General features: G+C 35.8%; 4 protein-coding genes across 7 annotated transcripts in view; 2 read left to right on the top strand and 2 right to left on the bottom strand.

Annotated features, from left to right (window-relative positions):
- The window catches only part of LOC110183743 (guanine nucleotide-binding protein subunit gamma-e), a 44,391-nt gene extending 40,246 nt beyond the window's left edge, over nucleotides 1-4,145 (bottom strand). Inside the window, exon 1 of the mRNA XM_020952100.2 lies at nucleotides 3,948-4,145. The gene's annotated coding sequence lies outside the window, so the exon portion shown is untranslated. The remainder of the gene's footprint in view (nucleotides 1-3,947) is intronic.
- Nucleotides 1-13,137, top strand: part of LOC110183787 (putative cytochrome P450 6d5) — an 87,822-nt gene extending 74,685 nt beyond the window's left edge. Inside the window, exons 2-7 of one of the 4 annotated variants that reach the window (XM_086831452.1) lie at nucleotides 8,493-11,311; nucleotides 11,523-11,675; nucleotides 11,737-12,164; nucleotides 12,228-12,476; nucleotides 12,542-12,558; nucleotides 13,014-13,137. In XM_086831452.1, the coding sequence (XP_086687578.1) occupies nucleotides 10,782-11,311; nucleotides 11,523-11,675; nucleotides 11,737-12,164; nucleotides 12,228-12,476; nucleotides 12,542-12,558; nucleotides 13,014-13,067 (1,431 nt within the window). In that variant the 5' untranslated portion in view covers nucleotides 8,493-10,781 and the 3' untranslated portion in view covers nucleotides 13,068-13,137. Of the gene's footprint in view, nucleotides 1-8,492; nucleotides 11,312-11,522; nucleotides 11,676-11,736; nucleotides 12,477-12,541; nucleotides 12,797-12,947 lie in introns of those variants that run through there. The other 3 variants (XM_086831451.1, XM_086831450.1, XM_086831449.1) reach the window with 3 other exon arrangements.
- Mco1 (Multicopper oxidase 1) overlaps nucleotides 1-23,339 on the bottom strand; it is a 265,366-nt gene that overhangs the window by 201,914 nt on the left and 40,113 nt on the right. The gene's annotated exons all lie outside the window — the stretch shown is intronic.
- borr (borealin-related) lies at nucleotides 13,221-14,965 on the top strand. The gene is made up of 3 exons (XM_020952143.2): nucleotides 13,221-13,581; nucleotides 13,825-14,233; nucleotides 14,296-14,965. Exons 1-3 carry the CDS (start codon nucleotides 13,221-13,223, stop codon nucleotides 14,492-14,494), a joined length of 969 nt encoding a protein of 322 aa, XP_020807802.2. The 3' UTR covers nucleotides 14,495-14,965.

Below are 23,339 nucleotides of genomic sequence, written 5' to 3'. Positions count from 1 at the left end.
TTCCGCTTGGAGTCGCATTTGCGGAGTGGTTTCGTGGGTCCAACACTGGTTTTCCAGCAGGATTTAAACATCGTGTGTCGTGTCGTGTCGCACAGTGTGTGTTATTTATAATGCGACGCGCCAACTGAACAACACGAGTTTATTAGCCATCGCAATTTACGAGCTGCGCATCACAATTCAACATTGCCACCAGTTACAGGCCCTTTCCTATTTGCGTGAAGTTTTATGTTCAGACCACAATTTATATATATATAAATATATATCTATATAGGAGCAGAGTTGGAGGAAAAACGTGTGCAGTCAGTCGGACGAAAGACCCTATTTATGGGATTTGATTCTCGTCAGTCACTGTTGGGTAAAGTTAATCTAGGCAAATGGAAATCAGAAAATGTATAAATCAGGGGCCATAAATGTGATTAACAATGATTGAAGCCAGGTTTCATGTATCTAACGAGAATATATAACCATGAATTCGAAACTTCCTTAATATGTTCAAGTATTTTATTATAGTCACGGCTTCAAAACACTCCAGCTTGTAATCCTCTTCGGAAAACCCGTCTGTAATTCCACTGCAAAATGTTAGAAACTGTTGCAAGCCGCAGGATCTGCCACTAATTAAAGCCACGCCAAAAGGTATACTATGCAAAGTGAAATCGACTATAGTAAACCACCATCCTTAGCCTCATCCTCATCCTCATCATCTATTCCATGCAGCCACTCTCTTCTTCGCCCCGAATAGAACCTCTTCGGAAAGTCTGAAACTAATGCACGCCAATTTTCAATACAGAAAATCGAACTTTCAAGTGGACGCCTCTCTGCCACGCCTCCCCCGCGTTCCGTTGAGTTTTCCGAGGGGGCTTGGGGGGTTCGGTCTCTGTGTTCAAGGATGGTTTATGGTATTGGGGGGTCTGTTATTGGAGGAAACTGAGGTACTGAGGGATCTGCAGACGGCACTTGGCGTGCATTTCTATTTTGCTTGGCCGAAAAACTCTTGAAACTATTATCGATGAGGCAGGCGCTCCCCTCTTCCGCTCGGCGGGATGGAGGAGGTTACTCCAAAGTGGACGAGGGCGTCACTGACACCGTCAATATTATTGGCGGAGGGCGTTACCAGGGGGTGTTGCAAGGGCCCTAGTGTACTTAACAAAATAAGTGATCATTTTGGAAAATAATTATAGATATTTTTCTGAATGAAATGTAGTTTAAAATGTCATTTTTTAAATATTAAGAAGATAGTTAGATGTGACAAATGATTGCTTTCATTTCATAAAAACTTAATATGCAAGTTGCTTATGGAGTATGTATAACTTTAAGACCCTTCCCAGTTATCAGTAAATATTTATCATATATATTTAAAGGGAATTTAAATACATTATATTTATTTCCCTATTTTCCCTAGTGTATCAGTTATTGAGGACTCCAACGATGGCGATGGCAACGAACGGGTTTTGTGCGTGTTAAAGCACACAGTGAAAATAAATAAAGGAAAATATGAAAATATCCTTGTAGCTTAAAGGCGGGGAAAATGGGGAAAACCGGGGGAACTCCCGCCCAGCCTGCCTCTTTACCACTTTTTATGCCTGGCGATAAATTAAAATTTTTATTAACATACTTTCTGCGGGACAGAGAGAATAGAGGAAAAGAAGTGCTGGAAAGCAGGAGTCGCGGACCAAAAATGTCAACTTGTCCCGGTACTTGTCGGGCGATGCCCGGCCAGCAACGTGGAAAAAGTGGAGGGCTCTTTATGACTTTTGCAAACGCACGCTGAAACTGACCCCATGCCTCGGGCTGGAGCAACAGCCCAGCCTTTACAATTATAATTTGTTGACGCAGGAGCAGGAGCAGCAGGCCCCGGGAAATGCATCCAACTCTGGTAGAAAAGAGAGGCTGCCAGGATGATTGTGGGGGTTTAGGTGCCGAGCTAAATTTCCAGCCCACCGCATTATCTATGCATTATTGTGGCTCGGCCATTGGCCATCATCTGCCTGGGTGCCGTCTCAGCAGAAAATAATATTCTATTAAATTATGTATACGCTTTTGTTGGCAGATTTTGTAAAGTGAATATTCCACTTGTCGGGCTCAAGGGGGAAATGCAACACTACCACCAGCAGCAGGAGAAGCTTTTGTAAAATTTAATTAGATTGAAAAGCCAATGGGATTCTTTTCACATATATGTACATATATACTTGTATTGAAAAAGAAGAGAAAAAAAGAGAGGGAGATTCACTTTTTTGATTATTTATGAAGATAAGTTTCACTACTTTCCCCTAGGAGAATTTTCATTAGTTATGCCATTAATTATTATTTATTATACAGAGATGACAAAAAAAATGTTCACGTAAAATAAATACGTATACGTTATGCTGTTTGAACATAAAAAAAAAATTACGTATACGCAATGCCATATGAACAAAAAGTAAATACGTATACGCTATGTTGTATTTATTTTTATGCGCATTTAATTAAATATTTAATGAACCATGCATAATTTCGATATGGTGCTTAAAACGTGGACAATGGTCATAAATGCTGAATGCAAAATACGAATTGCGATTGCAAAGCCCCGCGTTAAGTCCCCTACCTAAAGGACTCGACGGGATATCCTTCGAATGGCACGTAGACAAACACTCCCGTTCGGGTGCAATGCGTCGGAATGCAAATATTTTCCACTATAATTGAAGCGCGACAAATGCGAATTGTGAGCGAATGTGATTGCGGGGCTCAGGCGACTTTCAATGGGTTGGATCGGTTGGAAAAAAGAGGTAAAAGAACACGTATTTAATGCCCATACAATTCAATCATCCAATTTCACATGCAAACAAAAAACCATTTGTCCCATTTAAGAGGCAACGGAATATTTACAAAATTGATTTTCAATTGGGAAAAAAATATATATATATACAAATGTATATAGTAAATACGAAAAATGTCAGGCATGCTCATAATTGCAGATGTTGTTGGGCGAAAAACACATTAATGCATGCAAGTAAAATAATTACAGAGCAGTAAATTGCAATTGCAGGGAAATCGAACAATTGTCGCACATTAACCGCAGATGCGTTCTGGTCAAGGATGAGCAGGGATAATAAATGGGTGGGAGGTTGTAGAGTCCGGATTATGAATGGGTTCATCGATCCCCGGGTGAATGACAATTCCGGTTCACTTATTTTACTTCGGGCCACAGCGAAATTAAGCAAGACAAAGGAAGTTCCCAGCTTAATACTTCCTGTCCCCTTCGCTTTCCCTTGTCCTGTGAAATAATGGTTTATCGGTGTTTATAGAGACAGCAGCTATAAGAGCAGGAAATTGAAATTGCAATTTCCACTTAAGGCTCCGGAGAGAGGTTATTATCACACAAAAATATTTAAGCCATCATGGTAATGGCCCAATAATGGATAAATCATTTTGCCAGGCAAATAATGAGAACATTAAGTGGAAGGGAAATGTATAAGTACCAAATATGTTGTATTGTATTGTATTGAAAAGAATATTTTAAAGGTAAATATACAGATAAATTCGGAGAAATTTTTATTACGCTTTGATGTAGAGCTTTTCATTATATTAACTTAAGGAGGCTTCAAAAAACAAATGTACTTTAAATGTAATATCTCAAACAGACACATTTTTCCCATTTAACTATAAAAAAATTATACACATTTTCTTTATAGATAAACTTGCAGTCCTTGACTTTGGCTAAATTTATGCAAGGTTATCCACAAGTCGTTATATTGTACTCACTGAAAATTATCTTTCTAAGAAATTAGAACCGATCGCCGCTGATTTAACATTTTAAAAGTCTTTTTATGAACAGATGTCTGAAGTTTATGATCCCATATACACATTCACACCAAATATTATGGACAAGACACTTGGTATGTTGCCCGAATTTTTGCCTTATGCTCTGCCGTTTATTGCCAGCAATTTCAATGTCATTTATGACAACTCACCAGACACAAGAGTTGATGATTTTTCGGTCGCTTTTGCAGGATAGGCGACCTCTCACACTCACACACTCACGGAAGTAGGAGCTTGGAAGAAGACTTTGTGTTGGTGTGTACTGGTGTGTTTATTTCGGAGCGCGCCAAAAACTATGCAATGCGAACTGTGAGTTTTGCTCGGTTTCCGACTGACGACTAGTGACGACTGACGACTGGCGGCTGATACCTGATGCCTGGTGGCTGATGGCTGATGGCTGGTAATGTGATTAGTTGGGCCTCGTCTATCGATGCTAGTGCGCTGCCACTGTGTGCGGGGAAATTTTAATTTAATTATGTCGCTCTCGTTTCAATTACGAAAAACCGCTCGCAGCGCAGACACGCACTAATAAACAAAGGCCACCAACAATAACCGAACGGAAAACGGGAAAGGAAAACTAAAGAAAATGTGTCGAAACGAACCAGCGATGGTGCTTGCTCAATTCCTCGTCTCCCCGTCTCTCTCCTTGCGTTTCCGCTTTTCCGCCTTCGGCTTTTCCGCTTTTCCGCTGCTGCTGAAGTGCTGGGCAATCGAATGCAACTGCCTTCCACAAGCGACTGAAACATGCTGCATACGCCAAGGCGCTCTGTGAGCAGCAAGGAACGAGTGGAAATGGACTGCACCCTCGCTTTGAGTGAGTTCCGAGTGCAACGTGTGTCCAGGAAACGAGTGAAAAGAACGCTGTGAAAGAGGCGACACCTGTGCAGAGAGAAAATAGTGTGGCTTATAAATATTTCCTACACAAATAAATAGGGTAAGGGAATATCTTGAAATAGATCTAATCTTAAGAAAAATGATCCCTATATAAGGTTTCATATTTAATATATCATATTTAAACGAAAGGTTATATAAGGTATATATAAGGTATAATTTATAACCAGATTTCTATATCAAGACTTAATCCATATTTTTTCTCCGTATCCAAAAGGGTGGTAAAAGAAATTGGGAGGGGAATATTGGAGGTCTTCGAACGGTCCTTTCTTTCCTTATCGTCCCGAAACGGACAGTGGAAATTTTAATTGGGTTTGCCCAACTTGCAGAGCACAATTCAATTGAACCCGGCCAGGCCGCATGGAGCTCATTAAGCTAGAGAGGGTTGGAAATTATATCGAAAGGCCATAAAGTTCTAATGATTGCCACTGGGCACTTTTGGGGTAGTTTCGTCACTTGCATGTCCCCCCTTCGGCAGCCTTAACTGCACAGGACACGGGAAAAATAAAGGTAATTTCCCATGAACATACATCAAGACCAATTATTATTTTTGGAAAACATATATCATTAGGATCTAACTGCCAAGGTAACGTAATAATATAGTAAACGAATACGATTTTAATACTCTTGCAGGGTATTTTAATTTTAGTCAGAAGAATGTTAAAATAGATTTTCGATGGGATCGTATAACTCAATTGCACTCTGCAAGGGTTAGTTTTCCTTCTTGTTAATGGTAAAATAAAAAAGAAATCCATCCCTTTCTGCTTAGGTAATCAGTTGAATTTAAGATAAGCAGCAATCACCTGGACAGGGACAGGGACAGGGCATCTGGTCATCATCATCAGGCGTTGACACTGAAACACTTTTACCTCTTGCACTTTGTAAAATGGTTTCCAGCCAACATTACCTGCAAACGCTCCCAGAAGGCATCACTCTCCGTCCGTTGACTGCCATCCGGAGAAGGAGGGGACACACAGAGAGTGACACTGCTTAAGGGCGCCACCAAGGGCGCGTTAATGCTGAATTCCGACCCCCTCAATCCCGGCCAGAATCCCCTGACAATGTCTGGCACTCGTTCACGGACTCCAGGCGCTGACTTCTACGCCATGTAGCAGGTGTTTCCATTAACATCAGGACAATAAAGGCAGCGTACGCACTGCAATATGCAACAGTTGCAGACACGCAGGAAAAGCGTTGGGGAAAGCGGCGGTGGAAAAGCCCTGCAAAAGGGACGCTGCATATTTGTAGGTAGTTGTGTGTAATCTATCCATGAACGTCGCTTCCGTTTTGCATTTTATATGCTTAACGCATCGTTTGGTCGGCGCAAATTGAGTTTCAGTGTTGCTGCAATATCTGCTCCCGGATGGATGAATGGATAGGTGGATGGATGGATGGCTGGATGGATGGATGGATGAATGTATAGTTGGATGGATGGCTGGGATATATCCTTTTGCCGGCACCGTGCTATTGATGCTGCCATCGATTGCAAATGCCGTTTGACAGCAGCCTTCATCCTTTATCCTTTATCCCTTGTATCCTTCATCCACTTTGCGGCTTTAAGCGAGCACGAACACGAGCATGAGCGCAAGCAACAAGCCAATTAAAACTTTTAATCTGACAACTTAATTAGCAAAATGCTCGAATTATGCAATTGTCATAAGACCGCTGACAGTGATGTTGCACAGAGAAATCAGAACAGTCGCTGAAAATCTGTATCCTTAATCAGGAAACTAGTTCAGGAAGCATATTTTGTGCTTGCGAATTGAAATAAATACTACAAAAAAAGGTACACGTAAATATAAGATAATTAAATAACATTACAAATATTTTGTTTAATAATTTTTTTAATTTAAAATCAGCATAAGAAATCAAATATTCAAATTAAGTTAAGACCCAAAATCAGTTTTAATTCAGGATTTAAAACGAGTGCATCTAGCTAATTTAAGTATATTTTAATATACTTCTTTCTGATCCTTTACAGTTAAGTTACATTTACGAGAGAATTGGAAATATCTTTAGGGGTTTAAAGTTCAGTATTTTTCTACCCTTCCAGGGTTTTATAATTTCAGTCGAAAGCTTAAAACGATATGAAGGAATCATTCCATATATATTCTTGATAAGCATTAACAGCTGAATCGATCTAGCCATGTCTGGTTGAAAATAAAATTTTTAGACATTTTTAAATTTTTGAAAAAATGATAAGGGGTTACATTATTAAAATTGCCAAAAATTGATTCAAATTAAGTTTACAGATTGATTAGCCTAATAAAAACTAACATAGGACAGCTTTCCGAATTGATTTTAACGCATTTTTGGCTTAGTTATGAGGTTTTTACCGTTTAACTTGTCGCAAAAATTGTCATGCAAAAATTTAGTAAATATTTAAATGTAAATACCCATTTGGGAGTGTCATAATTTCAGTCTTAAATATGCAACGCAGAAAAGGAGTATGCAGATTTTTAAACCCAATAATAAGTAACAAATAAAAGGTTTCCGAATTAAGATTAATGCAATTTTGGCTTAGTTATGAAAGTTTTACTCTTTGACTTGACGTAAAAATTGTGAGGAAAATTTTAGTAATTATTTAAATGTAAATACCCATTTGGGAGTGTCATAATTTCAGTCTTAAATATGCAACGCAGAAAATGAGTATGCAGATTTATAAACCCAGTAATTAGTAACATATAACTGTTTTCCGAATTGAATTTAATGCATTTTTGGCTTAGTTATGAAGTTTTTCCACTACAAGGGTATACAAACTTTGATTCCCCGAAGCTAGATTTCTTTTTTTTATACCCTTGCAGGGTATTATAATTTCAGTCAGAAGTTTGCAACGCAGTGAAGGAGGCACCTCCGACTATATAAATTATATATATTCTTGATCAGGATCAACAGCCGAGTCGATCTAGCCATGTCCGTCTGTCCGTCTGTCCGTCTGTCCTTCTGTCCGTCTGTCCGTCTGTCCGTTTCTACGCAAACTAGTCTCTCAGTTTTGAAGCTATCTGAATGAAACTTTGTAGTTCGCCTTCTATATACTCTCACTCGTATATATGTCGGAACGGGCCAGATCATATATATATGATAAAGCTGCCATCAGATAGCTGCCATCATATAGCTGCCATAGGAATGATCGTAAAATTTTTACAAAAAAAATTATAACATTTTCAACAGTTTTAAACAGAATTTGATCAAATTTTAGATATAGCCATTTTATTATACTCTACAATTTTGTGTACAATTTTATTAATATCGTATTACTATATCATATAGCTCCCATTGGAAGGATCGAAAAATTAATACAATCAAAAATTATAACTTTTTTAGTTTTCAACAGATTTTCATCAAATGAGGTATAGCCATTTTATATTATTCTTAAATTTTGTGTCAAACTTCATGAAAATCGGACGACTATATCATATAGGTGCCATACAAACGATCGTTTTATGTAGAGGAAAAATGCAAATCTGCGAATGTAAAACTGCAAATATAATATGTATAGGTGAACGAAATCAAAGTAGGTATTACTTCATTGTTTTTAACACAAATATATATAATTTATATTGTTTGGATTCCTAGTCATAGAAGTGCTATCTGCAAGGGTATATAAACTTCGGCGTGCCGAAGTTAGCTTCCTTTCTTATTAATGCATTAATATAAAAATATAAAATAATATAATAATTATAATATTGTAATGGCAGTGAATAGCTTACTCTCGCCCTCTCTTTCTGTATGCCTCTGTAAGCCTCTGCCTCTCGCTCTCTTTCTTACTCACAATAACATTTGGTATGTCTCTCCCTCTGTTGCAGCTCTGTTGCCTCCCTCTGTTGCAGCTCTAGAGATGGCGCTTACGCTCTATCTCTCTCTGTTGTAGCTACAGAGGTAGCTCTTTCCCTCTCGCTCTCTTTCTCTGTTATTATTGATCGGGAAGTATAAATAGAGGTTCTTTGATCGCCGCGACCTCAGTCTGTCCTAGGGGTACCTAGTGTTAACATCTTTAGTGATAGTGATAGTGATTACCCTTCGACCTGAAATATATGACGTGGCCAATGGAACACATCCAGATAAACAGGAAGAGATCTTCGGTGCCATGATAATTCTAATTGAAGTCACCACGATTATAAGTCGATACTGGAAGGAATTACATCTAAAGTGATAGTGAAAGAAGAACACTTCGATGAATCCATATCGTAAGATGATACTTAATTAACTCACCAGGAATATAACTCTACATCGGAAGGAATTAAGCAATGACGAAAGATGACGTGTCCTCTACTGGGGTAAGTCTTTATTTTGACAAATATATCATTATTATATTTTAAACATTAAGAGAAGCTATATTAGTGATCAGGCCTAGGTCTAGAATAAGTTGTGCTAGCTATGAATTTATTTTTTCATTAATTTCCCCCCATTACTTAATGCTGATCAAGAATTTATATGATTTATAGGGTCGGAAATGACTCCTTCACTGATACAAATTATATTTTCCTCTGCAATCGATTTTGTGTAAAATTTTATGAAAATCGGACTACAATATCATATAGCTCCCATAGGAACGATCGAGAAATTAATACAATTAAAAATTATAACTTTTCCAGTTTTCAACAGATTTTTATCAAATTTGAGATATAGCCGATTCATATTATTATACAATTTTGTGTAAAGTTATATGAAAATCGGACTACTAATTCATTTAACTGCCATAGGAACGGTCAAGAAATGAACGTTTCAGAAATAACGTTTTCAGTTTTCAGCTGATTTTCACTAAATTTTAGATATAGCCATTTTATATCAGTCTTAAATTTTGTGTAATATACTGCAAATATAATATGTATAGGTGAATGAAATATATGTAATTTTTATTGTATGGATTCCTAGTCATCGAAGTTCTATCTGCAAGGGTATATAAACTTCGGCGTGCCGAAGTTAGCTTTCTTTTTTGTTTAATATTAACACTTGAACAAACATTTTCTTATTATAATAAAACCCTCTTCAAGGGTATTAAAGTACAGTATTTGATTCGGTTGTGCCTTTTCCTGGAAAGAGTGTGTGCACGAGCAGGCACCATAGGCAAACTATCAAGTGCAGAGCCTCCGATGCGTATTATTTTCAAATGCCTCACGCAGGATGTGTCCCCGTTTCGTTCTGAAGCCACGCCCCCACCTCGCCTGCAACCACCGCCCCTGGCGGAAGCCACCGAAATGCTGACAAAAATGCTTTTGATTTGTGTGCCACTCTAACACACCCAGACACACTCCCACCCACACACACCCTGCCTCCCACACACACTCGGTTCTTATTAGAATCCTGCGACTGTGTGTGTGCGTCAAAGTGCAACTAGCAGAGGAAGAGATAGCAAACAGCAAACAATGGAGATAGAAATGCAATTTATGCGTGCGGAGGCGTAGAAAGAGCCATAGAGGCGGCTAATAGGATTGTGGCTGTAATTTTTGTGAGTTCCTCGTTTTTGGCCATCTTAAATAGACAGCCAGTTGCCTGAAAAGAAGGTCACAAAGTTCGATACTTAAGCCCGTTTTGCTTAAGTCTTCTTAAAAACTTTTCTCAATGAAAGTTACCGCGAAACATGAAATTATTTGAGCAATAAAGAAGTTTCGACTTATACTTATATAAATATTTTGAAATTAAGGTTAAAGATGTGAAACTTCAACGTGATTTTGTCCGACGTGGCTTTTACCGTGACAGCTCCATGCGTACCGAGTGTGGGACTCGAACTAAATGCGATTGGTATTTTCTTATCGAAAACCTATTGACCGTATCAGCCAACGTATCAATAGTGTTGTCTAAGGATCTAAGGAGAGGAAATATTACCTGAGATAATAGGCTTAAGAAATGCCGTGTCACACTGAGAGAGCGCATTGCAACCGTGGAATTATGTATTGTGGGAATCTTTAATGAAACCCTAACCTACCTCAAAAACTTATTTGCTGCCTCGAGTGGCATTGTGATAGTGTAATCACCTGTCGGTATGGTGAAATTATTTGCGGCTGAGACTCCCCCCTAGCGACTATAAATCGGGTAACACAATCGACCGGTTAGTTTCGATTTGGCTCGCAAGAAGAACGGACGGAGCTAGCAAAATGATCGGAATTGTGCTGTTGATCGGGGCCGTAACCCTTCTATATGTTTACCTCAAGTGGACATTTAGCTATTGGGACCGCAAGGGTTTCCCCTCGGCGGGTACGACTATTCCCTTCGGTGTCCTCGACTCCGTGCGGCAGGGAAAGCGATCCTTTGGCATGGCCATTTATGATCTGTACAACTCGACAAAGGAGCCGGTGATCGGAATGTATCTCACCATTAGGCCAGCCCTCTTGGTCCGTGACGCAAAGCTGGCCCACGATGTCCTTGTCAAGGACTTTGCCAGCTTCCACGATCGCGGCGTTTATGTGGACGAGGAGAATGATCCGATGTCGGCGGGTCTGTTCTCCCTTGAAGGAGCCAGCTGGAAAAACCTGCGCACCAAGCTCTCGCCCTCCTTCACCTCCGGCAAGCTGAAAGCCATGTTCGAGACCTCTGATGCAGTTGGCGATAAGTTGATAGCCCACTTGATGAAGCAACTGCCCCACAACGGGAGCAAAGAAGTGGAGCTAAAGAGCGTTATTTCAACGTAGGTGCGGTGGTCAGGGGAACAAGATAAGATTGATTAGATTGTACGAAGACAGTGAAAATGGTTTCGTTTGTTGAAAATTGTTTTTATTTTCGTTAGCAAGCAATATATAACATGTATATATTATTATTTTTACATTCAATCTTATCATAATTACCGGACCTTATCTAAGAGATTAACACTAATAGCTGCACTCAATATTTCTCCCCAGCTACGCCGTTGATATAATTGCGTCGACTATTTTTGGACTGGATGTGGACAGTTTTGCAGATCCCGGAAACGAATTTCTCCAAATCAGTAAATTAGTTAATCGCAACACCATTTCCGACATTGTTCGCGGCGCATCATCATTCCTTTATCCAGCGTAAGTCTTATATTTTAAATAATTAAAAGTGACAACTATTTGAGCAAAATGCCTGTATCAGCTTGGAGAAGTTCTTCGTGAGAATTGGATGGAAACAGGAAGCCTTTGAACGGATGAGGGAACTATCCAATCGCACCGTGGATCTCCGGGAGAATAACAACATTGTTCGCAAGGATCTGCTGCAGCTCCTCTTGCAGCTGCGAAATCAGGGAAAGATCAGCACCGATGACAACGTGTGGACGGCGGAAAGCTCAAAACATGGTGTAAAGTCGATGTCCAAGGACCATATTGCCGGACAGCTGCTCCTCTTCTATGCCGCTGGATTCGAAACCACCGCCAGCACAACTTCATTCACTCTGTACGAGCTCACCCAAAACCCGGAGGTGATGGTTAGGGCGCAGGAGGACGTACGACAAGCTATCGAGAAGCACGGCGGTCTGACCTACGATGCCATTTCGGATATGAAGTACTTGGAGGCCTGCGTGATGGGTAAGCCGGTCAATGAAGCTTCACTAGAGAAGGTTTATTATAGTTACCTCTTTCGTTCTGCAGAAACCGCTCGCAAATATCCCGCTTTGCCTATCCTGAACCGTGTCTGCACGCAGGATTATCAAGTGCCGGATAGCAAGCTGGTAATCAAGAAGGACACACCCATTGTGATATCCCTGATGGGAATGCACCGGGATCCGGAGTACTTCCCCGATCCACTCAGCTATCAGCCGGAACGGTATTTGGATGAGAACAAGAACTTCAAGCAGGCTGCTTATATGCCCTTTGGCGAGGGTCCTCGTCACTGCATAGGTAATAAATCCATTCGGGAATTAAATTATTGACATTCGTAAGTAATCTTAATCTTAATTTTCTAGGCCTGCGTATGGGAAAGGTAAATGTAAAAATAGCTGTAGCCAAAATGCTGTCCAATTTTGAACTAGAAATCTGCAAGGAGAAGCGCGAAATTGAGTTCGGCGCGAATGGAGTTACCTTGATGCCCAAAGAGGGTGTGCCTGTGCGGATTTCCCGCAAAAAGTAGTTAAGTTTTCAAGCTATCTATTCCACTCGGAACGTGATAAGCGAAGCAGTCTGTTTCACAAAACTGAAATAAATCATCCAAATAATGATTAGAAGAAGCCTTTTAATAACATTGATATATTTAAATTAAAATTTGCCTGTTCTATTAAATCTCTAACAGATTAGACTTTTTATATCTTGTTATTATACTAAAAACATTCATTTTAAAATAATAACGATTTTTTTAAATATTGTCGTTACCAGACTGTTTTAAACTTAAGACAATCTGTCGTGCTGCCACCCCTAAAAATCATCTCTTACAATCGATAGATCATCAATCGATACATCATAACAACACCGATAAACTTGGCATATCTACGATAACAACCTCTGGTCACATTGACAGATGACGCTTAAATTTAAGCGGAAAATTTCATTAAGAGCAACAAAAAACAGACGCTTGCCCGCAATTAAAGACAAAATCCAGGTAATTCGACTTATTAAACCAAGTAACCCTAAACTACCGCCGCCGCCGAGATGCCGCGCACCAAGATACCAAAGAACTCGAAGCGCAACCGCGAGGTGGCCAACCGCGAGGAAAAGGTGCGTCTGTACGAGTTGAAAATGGACTCGCGCCTGATCAGCATCGACACGCTGGAGTCCAAGTACTTGGCCACCGTCGACAGCCAGGTGAAGACGCTGCTTGGCCAGGTGCAGCGTGAGCTGGCCGACATGAAGGTGCCCGAGATGCTGCAGCTTTTTGCCGAGCTGGACCGCTTCAGTGACTTCAAGGCCAGCGATCAGACGCAGCTGCTAGCCTCCATGTCCATGAGCTGCAACACCACTGATGGACATGCAGCCGTCGCTGCCACCGCCGTTGGTAGTCGTAATGATGAAGGTACGTACGGGATTTGGTAAAGGAACTTTTTCCCAGCCCTGGAATAGACTGTAACTTAACATTTAGCTACCGAAGACACATCCATGACATCTATCTAGCTATCATTTTTGCCCTTTTAATTTTATTCTAACTGGTGCCCGGCTTCGTGACTAACTCAACTTTGCTTTCTAACACTCCACACATTGCACTTTTCACCCTGCACCACCACCACCATACATCACGTGCCGGCCACTGTATATCTAGGCTACCTTACAGAAGACAGCAGCCTCGGGGCTAGCAGCGGCAGCAGCCTAGCTGCCCACACTGGCTCCCTGCTGCGCTCAACGAAGGCCATGCGTACACCCGGACCCCTGCACTCGGCCAGGGCCCGTCGTGCACGCCGGAGTCAGTCCGCTTGCGGAGATCTTAATATCCTTCATTCGGCAAAGCCGCCGCCAAGCACCAGTGGGGCAACAGGAACTCGACATTCGCGCAGCAAGATGCGTACACCTATGGCTTCGCGCTCAAAGGCCTTCAGTGCCGATCGCACACCACTAGCACAGAAGCAAATACGCACCGGGTCGCCTTCGACTCCGCCAATGGCATTCCTACGCTATCCAAAGCCCGGCGAGGTGGCGCTCTCCAAGTTCGGCAGCCCCATGGTGGCTCAAGTGTAAGTATTTCTCTTGATATACGAGATAACTTTATAAATTGCATATTCCTTATGGCTGTTAGGATGCCAGACAAGTTCGCCAATGTGAATATACCCATAAGGAACGGAGTGCTCAGCCTGAGACCCAAGAAACTGGATGCCGACGAGGTCGAGTCGAATCTGTTGGAAAATCTGGACGAGGACACCTATAACCAAATCAAAACGCTGCACGAGAATTTGCAAATGATTGTGAATAAGGCCAGCCAGGCGGGATTCAAGTAGTTGCCAATTTTAAATCCATATTTCTAGGATATAACTATATATCATATATACACTTATTTTAGTATGTTTGGTTTAAGTTCAGTTTTGCCTATTTCTCGCATAGTTTATTCATTTATTCCAATGAACTTTCTGTATACCACAAGATTTAATACAGGTTCAAATTCAATGTTCAATCGCCTGACAGTTTGAAGTGTATTCTATTTTAGTAATAAAAAACCCGATTGCGACGAGTCGTTGAGTTGTTATGCTAAGAAAGTATGCAAATTTATAAACCCAATAATTAGTATGGCTTAGTTATGAAATTTTTACCGTTTGACTTGTCGCAAAAATTATTCAAAATTCTAGTAAATATTTAAACGTAAATACCCATTTGGAGGTGTCATAAATTCATGAACTATGTAACACGGAAAAGGACTATGCAGAATAATAAACCCAATAATTAGTAACAAATAAAAGTTTTCCGAATTAAAATTAATGCATTTTTAGCGTAGTTATGACATTTTTAGCCTTCATATAAAATGGTTGTAAATATTTCAATTTAAATACCGACTTGAGGGTATTATAATTTCAGTCGGAAGCTTAAAACTATATGAAGGAATCATTTCCGACCCCATAAATCATATATATTCTTGATCAGCATTAACAGCTGAATCGATCTAGCCATGTCTGGTTTAAAATAAAATTTTTAGAAATTTTTCAATTTTTGAAAAAATGATAAGGGGTTACATCATTAAAATTGCCAAAAATTGGCAAAAAATTTAAAATTTCAAATTGAGTATACAGATTGATTAGCCTAATAAAAACTAACATAGGACAGCTTTCCGAATTGATTTTAACCCATTTTTGGCTTAGTTATGAGATTTTTACCGATTGACTTGTCGCAAAAATTGTCTTGCAAAAATGTAGTAAATATTTAAATGTAAATACCCATTTGGGAGTGTCATAATTTCAGTCTTAAATATGCAACGCAAAAAAGGAGTATGCAGATTTATAAACGTAATAATTAGTAACAAATAAAAGTTTTCCGAATTAAAATTAATACATTTTTGGCTTAGTTATGAAAGTTTCACTCTTTGACTTGTCGTAAAAATTGTGAGGAAAATTGTAGTAAATATTTAAATGTAAATAGCCATTTGGGAGTGTCATAATTGCAGTCTGAAGTATGCAACGCAAAAAAGGAGTATGCAGATTTATAAACGTAATAATTAGTAACAAATAAAAGTTTTCCGAATTAAAATTAATGCATTTTTGGCTTAGTTATGAAAGTTTTACTCTTTGACTTGTCGTAAAAATTGTGAGGAAAATTGTAGTAAATATTTAAATGTAAATAGCCATTTGAGAGAGTCATAATTGCAGTCTGAAGTATGCAACGCAAAAAAGGAGTATGCAGATTTATAACCCAATAATTAGTAACAAATAAACGTTTTCCGAACTAAAATTAATGCATTTTTGGCTTAGTTATGAAAGTTTTACTCTTTGACTTGTCGTAAAAATTGTGAGGAAAATTGTAGTAAATATTTAAATGTAAATAGCCATTTGAGAGAGTCATAATTGCAGTCTGAAGTATGCAACGCAAAAAAGGAGTATGCAGATTTATAAACCCAATAATAAGTAACAAATAAACGTTTTCCGAATTAAAATTAATGCATTTTTGGCTTAGTTATGAAAGTTTTATTTTTTGACTTGTCGTAAAAATTGTGAGGAAAATTGTAGTAAATATTTAAATGTAAATAGCCATTTGAGAGAGTCATAATTGCAGTCTGAAGTATGCAACGCAAAAAAGGAGTATGCAGATTTATAAACGTAATAATTAGTAACAAATAAAAGTTTTCCGAATTAAAATTAATGCATTTTTGGCTTAGTTATGAAAGTTTCACTCTTTGACTTGTCGTAAAAATTGTGAGGAAAATTGTAATAAATATTTAAATGTAAATAGCCATTTGGGAGTGTCATAATTGCAGTCTGAAGTATGCAACGCAAAAAAGGAGTATGCAGATTTATAAACCCAATAATAAGTAACAAATAAACGTTTTCCGAATTAAAATTAATGCATTTTTAGCGCAGTTATGACATTTTTAGCCTTCGATTTGTCATATAAAATTGTTGTAATTATTTCAATTTAAATACCGACTTGAGGGTATTATAATTTCAGTCGGAAGCTTAAAACTATATGAAGGAATCATTTCCGACCCCATAAAACATATATATTCTTGATCAGCATTAACAGCTGAATCGATCTAGCCATGTCTGGTTGAAAATAAAATTTTTAGAAATTTTTCAATTTTTGAAAAAATGATAAGGGGTTACATCATTAAAATTGCCAAAAATTGGCAAAAAATTGAAAAATTTCAAATTTCAAATTGAGTATACAGATTGATTAGCCTAATAAAAACTAACATAGGACAGCTTTCCGAATTGATTTTAACCCATTTTTGGCTTAGTTATGAGATTTTTACCGATTGACTTGTCGCAAAAATTGTCTTGCAAAAATGTAGTAAATATTTAAATGTAAATACCCATTTGGGAGTGTCATAATTTCAGTCTTAAATATGTAACGCAAAAAAAGAGTATGCAGATTTATAAACGTAATAATTAGTAACAAATAAAAGTTTTCCGAATTAAAATTAATGTATTTTTGGCTTAGTTATGAAAGTTTTACTCTTTGACTTGTCGTAAAAATTGTGAGGAAAATTGTAGTAAATATTTAAATGTAAATAGCCATTTGGGAGTGTCATAATTGCAGTCTGAAGTATGCAACGCAAAAAAGGAGTATGCAGATTTATAAACCCAATAATAAGTAACAAATAAACGTTTTCCGAATTAAAATTAATGCATTTTTAGCGTAGTTATGACATTTTTAGCCTTCGATTTGTCATATAAAATTGTTGTAATTATCTCAATTTAAATACCGACTTGAGGGTATTATAATTTCAGTCGGAAGCTTAAAACTATATGAAGGAATCATTTCCGACCCCATAAATCATATATATTCTTGATCAGCATTAACAGCTGAATCGACTTTGCTATGTCTGGTTGAAAATAAAATTTTTAGAAATTTTTCAATTTTTGAAAAAATGATAAGGGGTTACATCATTAAAATTGCCAAAAATTGGCAAAAAATTGAAAAATTTAAAATTTCAAATTGAGTATACAGATTGATTAGCCTAATAAAAACTAACATAGGACAGCTTTCCGAATTGATTTTAACCCATTTTTGGCTTAGTTATGAGATTTTTACCGATTGACTTGTCGCAAAAATTGTCTTGCAAAAATGTAGTAAATATTTAAATGTAAATACCCACTTGGGAGTGTCATAATTTCAGTCTTAAATATGCAACGCAAAAAAGGAGTATGCAGATTTATAAACGTAATAATTAGTAACAAATAAAAGTTTTCCGAATTAAAATTAATGCATTTTTAGCGTAGTTATGACATTTTTAGCCTTCGATTTGTCATATAAAATTGTTGTAATTATCTCAATTTAAATACCGATTTGAGGGTATTATAATTTCAGTCGGAAGCTTAAAACTATATGAAGGAATCATTTCCGACCCCATAAAACATATATATTCTTGATCAGCATTAACAGCTGAATCGATCTAGCCATCTCTGGTTGAAAATAAAATTTTTAGAAATTTTTCAATTTTTGAAAAAATGATAAGGGGTTACATCATTAAAATTGCCAAAAATTGGCAAAAAATTGAAAAATTTCAAATTTCAAATTGAGTATACAGATTGATTAGCCTAATAAAAACTAACATAGGACAGCTTTCCGAATTGATTTTAACCCATTTTTGGCTTAGTTATGAGATTTTTACCGATTGACTTGTCGCAAAAATTGTCTTGCAAAAATGTAGTAAATATTTAAATGTAAATACCCATTTGGGAGTGTCATAATTTCAGTCTTAAATATGTAACGCAAAAAAAGAGTATGCAGATTTATAAACGTAATAATTAGTAACAAATAAAAGTTTTCCGAATTAAAATTAATGTATTTTTAGCGTAGTTATGACATTTTTAGCCTTCGATTTGTCATATAAAATTGTTGTAATTATCTCAATTTAAATACCGATTTGAGGGTATTATAATTTCAGTCGGAAGTTTAAAACTATATGAAGGAATCATTTCCGACCCCATAAAACATATATATTCTTGATCAGCATTAACAGCTGAATCGATCTAGCCATCTCTGGTTGAAAATAAAATTTTTAGAAATTTTTCAATTTTTGAAAAAATGATAAGGGGTTACATCATTAAAATTGCCAAAAATTGGCAAAAAATTGAAAAATTTAAAATTTCAAATTGAGTATACAGATTGATTAGCCTAATAAAAACTAACATAGGACAGCTTTCCGAATTGATTTTAACCCATTTTTGGCTTAGTTATGAGATTTTTACCGATTGACTTGTCGCAAAAATTGTCTTGCAAAAATGTAGTAAATATTTAAATGTAAATACCCATTTGGGAGTGTCATAATTTCAGTCTTAAATATGTAACGCAAAAAAAGAGTATGCAGATTTATAAACGTAATAATTAGTAACAAATAAAAGTTTTCCGAATTAAAATTAATGTATTTTTAGCGTAGTTATGACATTTTTAGCCTTCGATTTGTCATATAAAATTGTTGTAATTATCTCAATTTAAATACCGATTTGAGGGTATTATAATTTCAGTCGGAAGTTTAAAACTATATGAAGGAATCATTTCCGACCCCATAAAACATATATATTCTTGATCAGCATTAACAGCTGAATCGATCTAGCCATCTCTGGTTGAAAATAAAATTTTTAGAAATTTTTCAATTTTTGAAAAAATGATAAGGGGTTACATCATTAAAATTGCCAAAAATTGGCAAAAAATTGAAAAATTTAAAATTTTAAATTGAGTATACAGATTGATTAGCCTAATAAAAACTAACATAGGACAGCTTTCCGAATTGATTTTAACCCATTTTTGGCTTAGTTATGAGATTTTTACCGATTGACTTGTCGCAAAAATTGTCTTGCAAAAATGTAGTAAATATTTAAATGTAAATACCCATTTGGGAGTGTCATAATTTCAGTCTTAAATATGCAACGCAAAAAAGGAGTATGCAGATTTATAAACGTAATAATTAGTAACAAATAAAAGTTTTCCGAATTAAAATTAATGCATTTTTGGCTTAGTTATGAAAGTTTCACTCTTTGACTTGTCGTAAAAATTGTGAGGAAAATTGTAGTAAATATTTAAATGTAAATAGCCATTTGGGAGTGTCATAATTGCAGTCTGAAGTATGCAACGCAAAAAAGGAGTATGCAGATTTATAAACGTAATAATTAGTAACAAATAAAAGTTTTCCGAATTAAAATTAATGCATTTTTGGCTTAGTTATGAAAGTTTTACTCTTTGACTTGTCGTAAAAATTGTACGGAAAATTGTAGTAAATATTTAAATGTAAATAGCCATTTGGGAGAGTCATAATTGCAGTCTGAAGTATGCAACGCAAAAAAGGAGTATGCAGATTTATAAACGTAATAATTAGTAACAAATAAAAGTTTTCCGAATTAAAATTAATGCATTTTTGGCTTAGTTATGAAAGTTTTACTCTTTGACTTGTCGTAAAAATTGTGAGGAAAATTGTAGTAAATATTTAAATGTAAATAGCCATTTGAGAGAGTCATAATTGCAGTCTGAAGTATGCAACGCAAAAAAGGAGTATGCAGATTTATAACCCAATAATTAGTAACAAATAAACGTTTTCCGAACTAAAATTAATGCATTTTTGGCTTAGTTATGAAAGTTTTACTCTTTGACTTGTCGTAAAAATTGTGAGGAAAATTGTAGTAAATATTTAAATGTAAATAGCCATTTGAGAGAGTCATAATTGCAGTCTGAAGTATGCAACGCAAAAAAGGAGTATGCAGATTTATAAACCCAATAATAAGTAACAAATAAACGTTTTCCGAATTAAAATTAATGCATTTTTGGCTTAGTTATGAAAGTTTTATTTTTTGACTTGTCGTAAAAATTGTGAGGAAAATTGTAGTAAATATTTAAATGTAAATAGCCATTTGAGAGAGTCATAATTTCAGTCTTAAATATGCAACGCAAAAAAGGAGTATGCAGATTTATAAACGTAATAATTAGTAACAAATAAAAGTTTTCCGAATTAAAATTAATGCATTTTTGGCTTAGTTATGAAAGTTTCACTCTTTGACTTGTCGTAAAAATTGTGAGGAAAATTGTAATAAATATTTAAATGTAAATAGCCATTTGGGAGTGTCATAATTGCAGTCTGAAGTATGCAACGCAAAAAAGGAGTATGCAGATTTATAAACCCAATAATAAGTAACAAATAAACGTTTTCCGAATTAAAATTAATGCATTTTTAGCGCAGTTATGACATTTTTAGCCTTCGATTTGTCATATAAAATTGTTGTAATTATTTCAATTTAAATACCGACTTGAGGGTATTATAATTTCAGTCGGAAGCTTAAAACTATATGAAGGAATCATTTCCGACCCCATAAAACATATATATTCTTGATCAGCATTAACAGCTGAATCGATCTAGCCATGTCTGGTTGAAAATAAAATTTTTAGAAATTTTTCAATTTTTGAAAAAATGATAAGGGGTTACATCATTAAAATTGCCAAAAATTGGCAAAAAATTGAAAAATTTCAAATTTCAAATTGAGTATACAGATTGATTAGCCTAATAAAAACTAACATAGGACAGCTTTCCGAATTGATTTTAACCCATTTTTGGCTTAGTTATGAGATTTTTACCGATTGACTTGTCGCAAAAATTGTCTTGCAAAAATGTAGTAAATATTTAAATGTAAATACCCATTTGGGAGTGTCATAATTTCAGTCTTAAATATGTAACGCAAAAAAAGAGTATGCAGATTTATAAACGTAATAATTAGTAACAAATAAAAGTTTTCCGAATTAAAATTAATGTATTTTTGGCTTAGTTATGAAAGTTTTACTCTTTGACTTGTCGTAAAAATTGTGAGGAAAATTGTAGTAAATATTTAAATGTAAATAGCCATTTGGGAGTGTCATAATTGCAGTCTGAAGTATGCAACGCAAAAAAGGAGTATGCAGATTTATAAACCCAATAATAAGTAACAAATAAACGTTTTCCGAATTAAAATTAATGCATTTTTAGCGTAGTTATGACATTTTTAGCCTTCGATTTGTCATATAAAATTGTTGTAATTATCTCAATTTAAATACCGACTTGAGGGTATTATAATTTCAGTCGGAAGCTTAAAACTATATGAAGGAATCATTTCCGACCCCATAAATCATATATATTCTTGATCAGCATTAACAGCTGAATCGACTTTGCTATGTCTGGTTGAAAATAAAATTTTTAGAAATTTTTCAATTTTTGAAAAAATGATAAGGGGTTACATCATTAAAATTGCCAAAAATTGGCAAAAAATTGAAAAATTTAAAATTTCAAATTGAGTATACAGATTGATTAGCCTAATAAAAACTAACATAGGACAGCTTTCCGAATTGATTTTAACCCATTTTTGGCTTAGTTATGAGATTTTTACCGATTGACTTGTCGCAAAAATTGTCTTGCAAAAATGTAGTAAATATTTAAATGTAAATACCCACTTGGGAGTGTCATAATTTCAGTCTTAAATATGCAACGCAAAAAAGGAGTATGCAGATTTATAAACGTAATAATTAGTAACAAATAAAAGTTTTCCGAATTAAAATTAATGCATTTTTAGCGTAGTTATGACATTTTTAGCCTTCGATTTGTCATATAAAATTGTTGTAATTATCTCAATTTAAATACCGATTTGAGGGTATTATAATTTCAGTCGGAAGCTTAAAACTATATGAAGGAATCATTTCCGACCCCATAAAACATATATATTCTTGATCAGCATTAACAGCTGAATCGATCTAGCCATCTCTGGTTGAAAATAAAATTTTTAGAAATTTTTCAATTTTTGAATCATTAAAATTGCCAAAAATTGGCAAAAAATTGAAAAATTTCAAATTTCAAATTGAGTATACAGATTGATTAGCCTAATAAAAACTAACATAGGACAGCTTTCCGAATTGATTTTAACCCATTTTTGGCTTAGTTATGAGATTTTTACCGATTGACTTGTCGCAAAAATTGTCTTGCAAAAATGTAGTAAATATTTAAATGTAAATACCCATTTGGGAGTGTCATAATTTCAGTCTTAAATATGTAACGCAAAAAAAGAGTATGCAGATTTATAAACGTAATAATTAGTAACAAATAAAAGTTTTCCGAATTAAAATTAATGTATTTTTAGCGTAGTTATGACATTTTTAGCCTTCGATTTGTCATATAAAATTGTTGTAATTATCTCAATTTAAATACCGATTTGAGGGTATTATAATTTCAGTCGGAAGTTTAAAACTATATGAAGGAATCATTTCCGACCCCATAAAACATATATATTCTTGATCAGCATTAACAGCTGAATCGATCTAGCCATCTCTGGTTGAAAATAAAATTTTTAGAAATTTTTCAATTTTTGAAAAAATGATAAGGGGTTACATCATTAAAATTGCCAAAAATTGGCAAAAAATTGAAAAATTTAAAATTTTAAATTGAGTATACAGATTGATTAGCCTAATAAAAACTAACATAGGACAGCTTTCCGAATTGATTTTAACCCATTTTTGGCTTAGTTATGAGATTTTTACCGATTGACTTGTCGCAAAAATTGTCTTGCAAAAATGTAGTAAATATTTAAATGTAAATACCCATTTGGGAGTGTCATAATTTCAGTCTTAAATATGCAACGCAAAAAAGGAGTATGCAGATTTATAAACGTAATAATTAGTAACAAATAAAAG

This window comes from Drosophila serrata, unplaced genomic scaffold (assembly GCF_035046125.1).
Source record: "Drosophila serrata isolate PLE 108 unplaced genomic scaffold, ASM3504612v1 contig_240, whole genome shotgun sequence".
Classification (NCBI taxonomy): domain Eukaryota; kingdom Metazoa; phylum Arthropoda; class Insecta; order Diptera; family Drosophilidae; genus Drosophila; species Drosophila serrata.
Note: the sequence above shows the minus strand (reverse complement) of the source record. Positions and strands in the feature narration are given on the sequence as shown.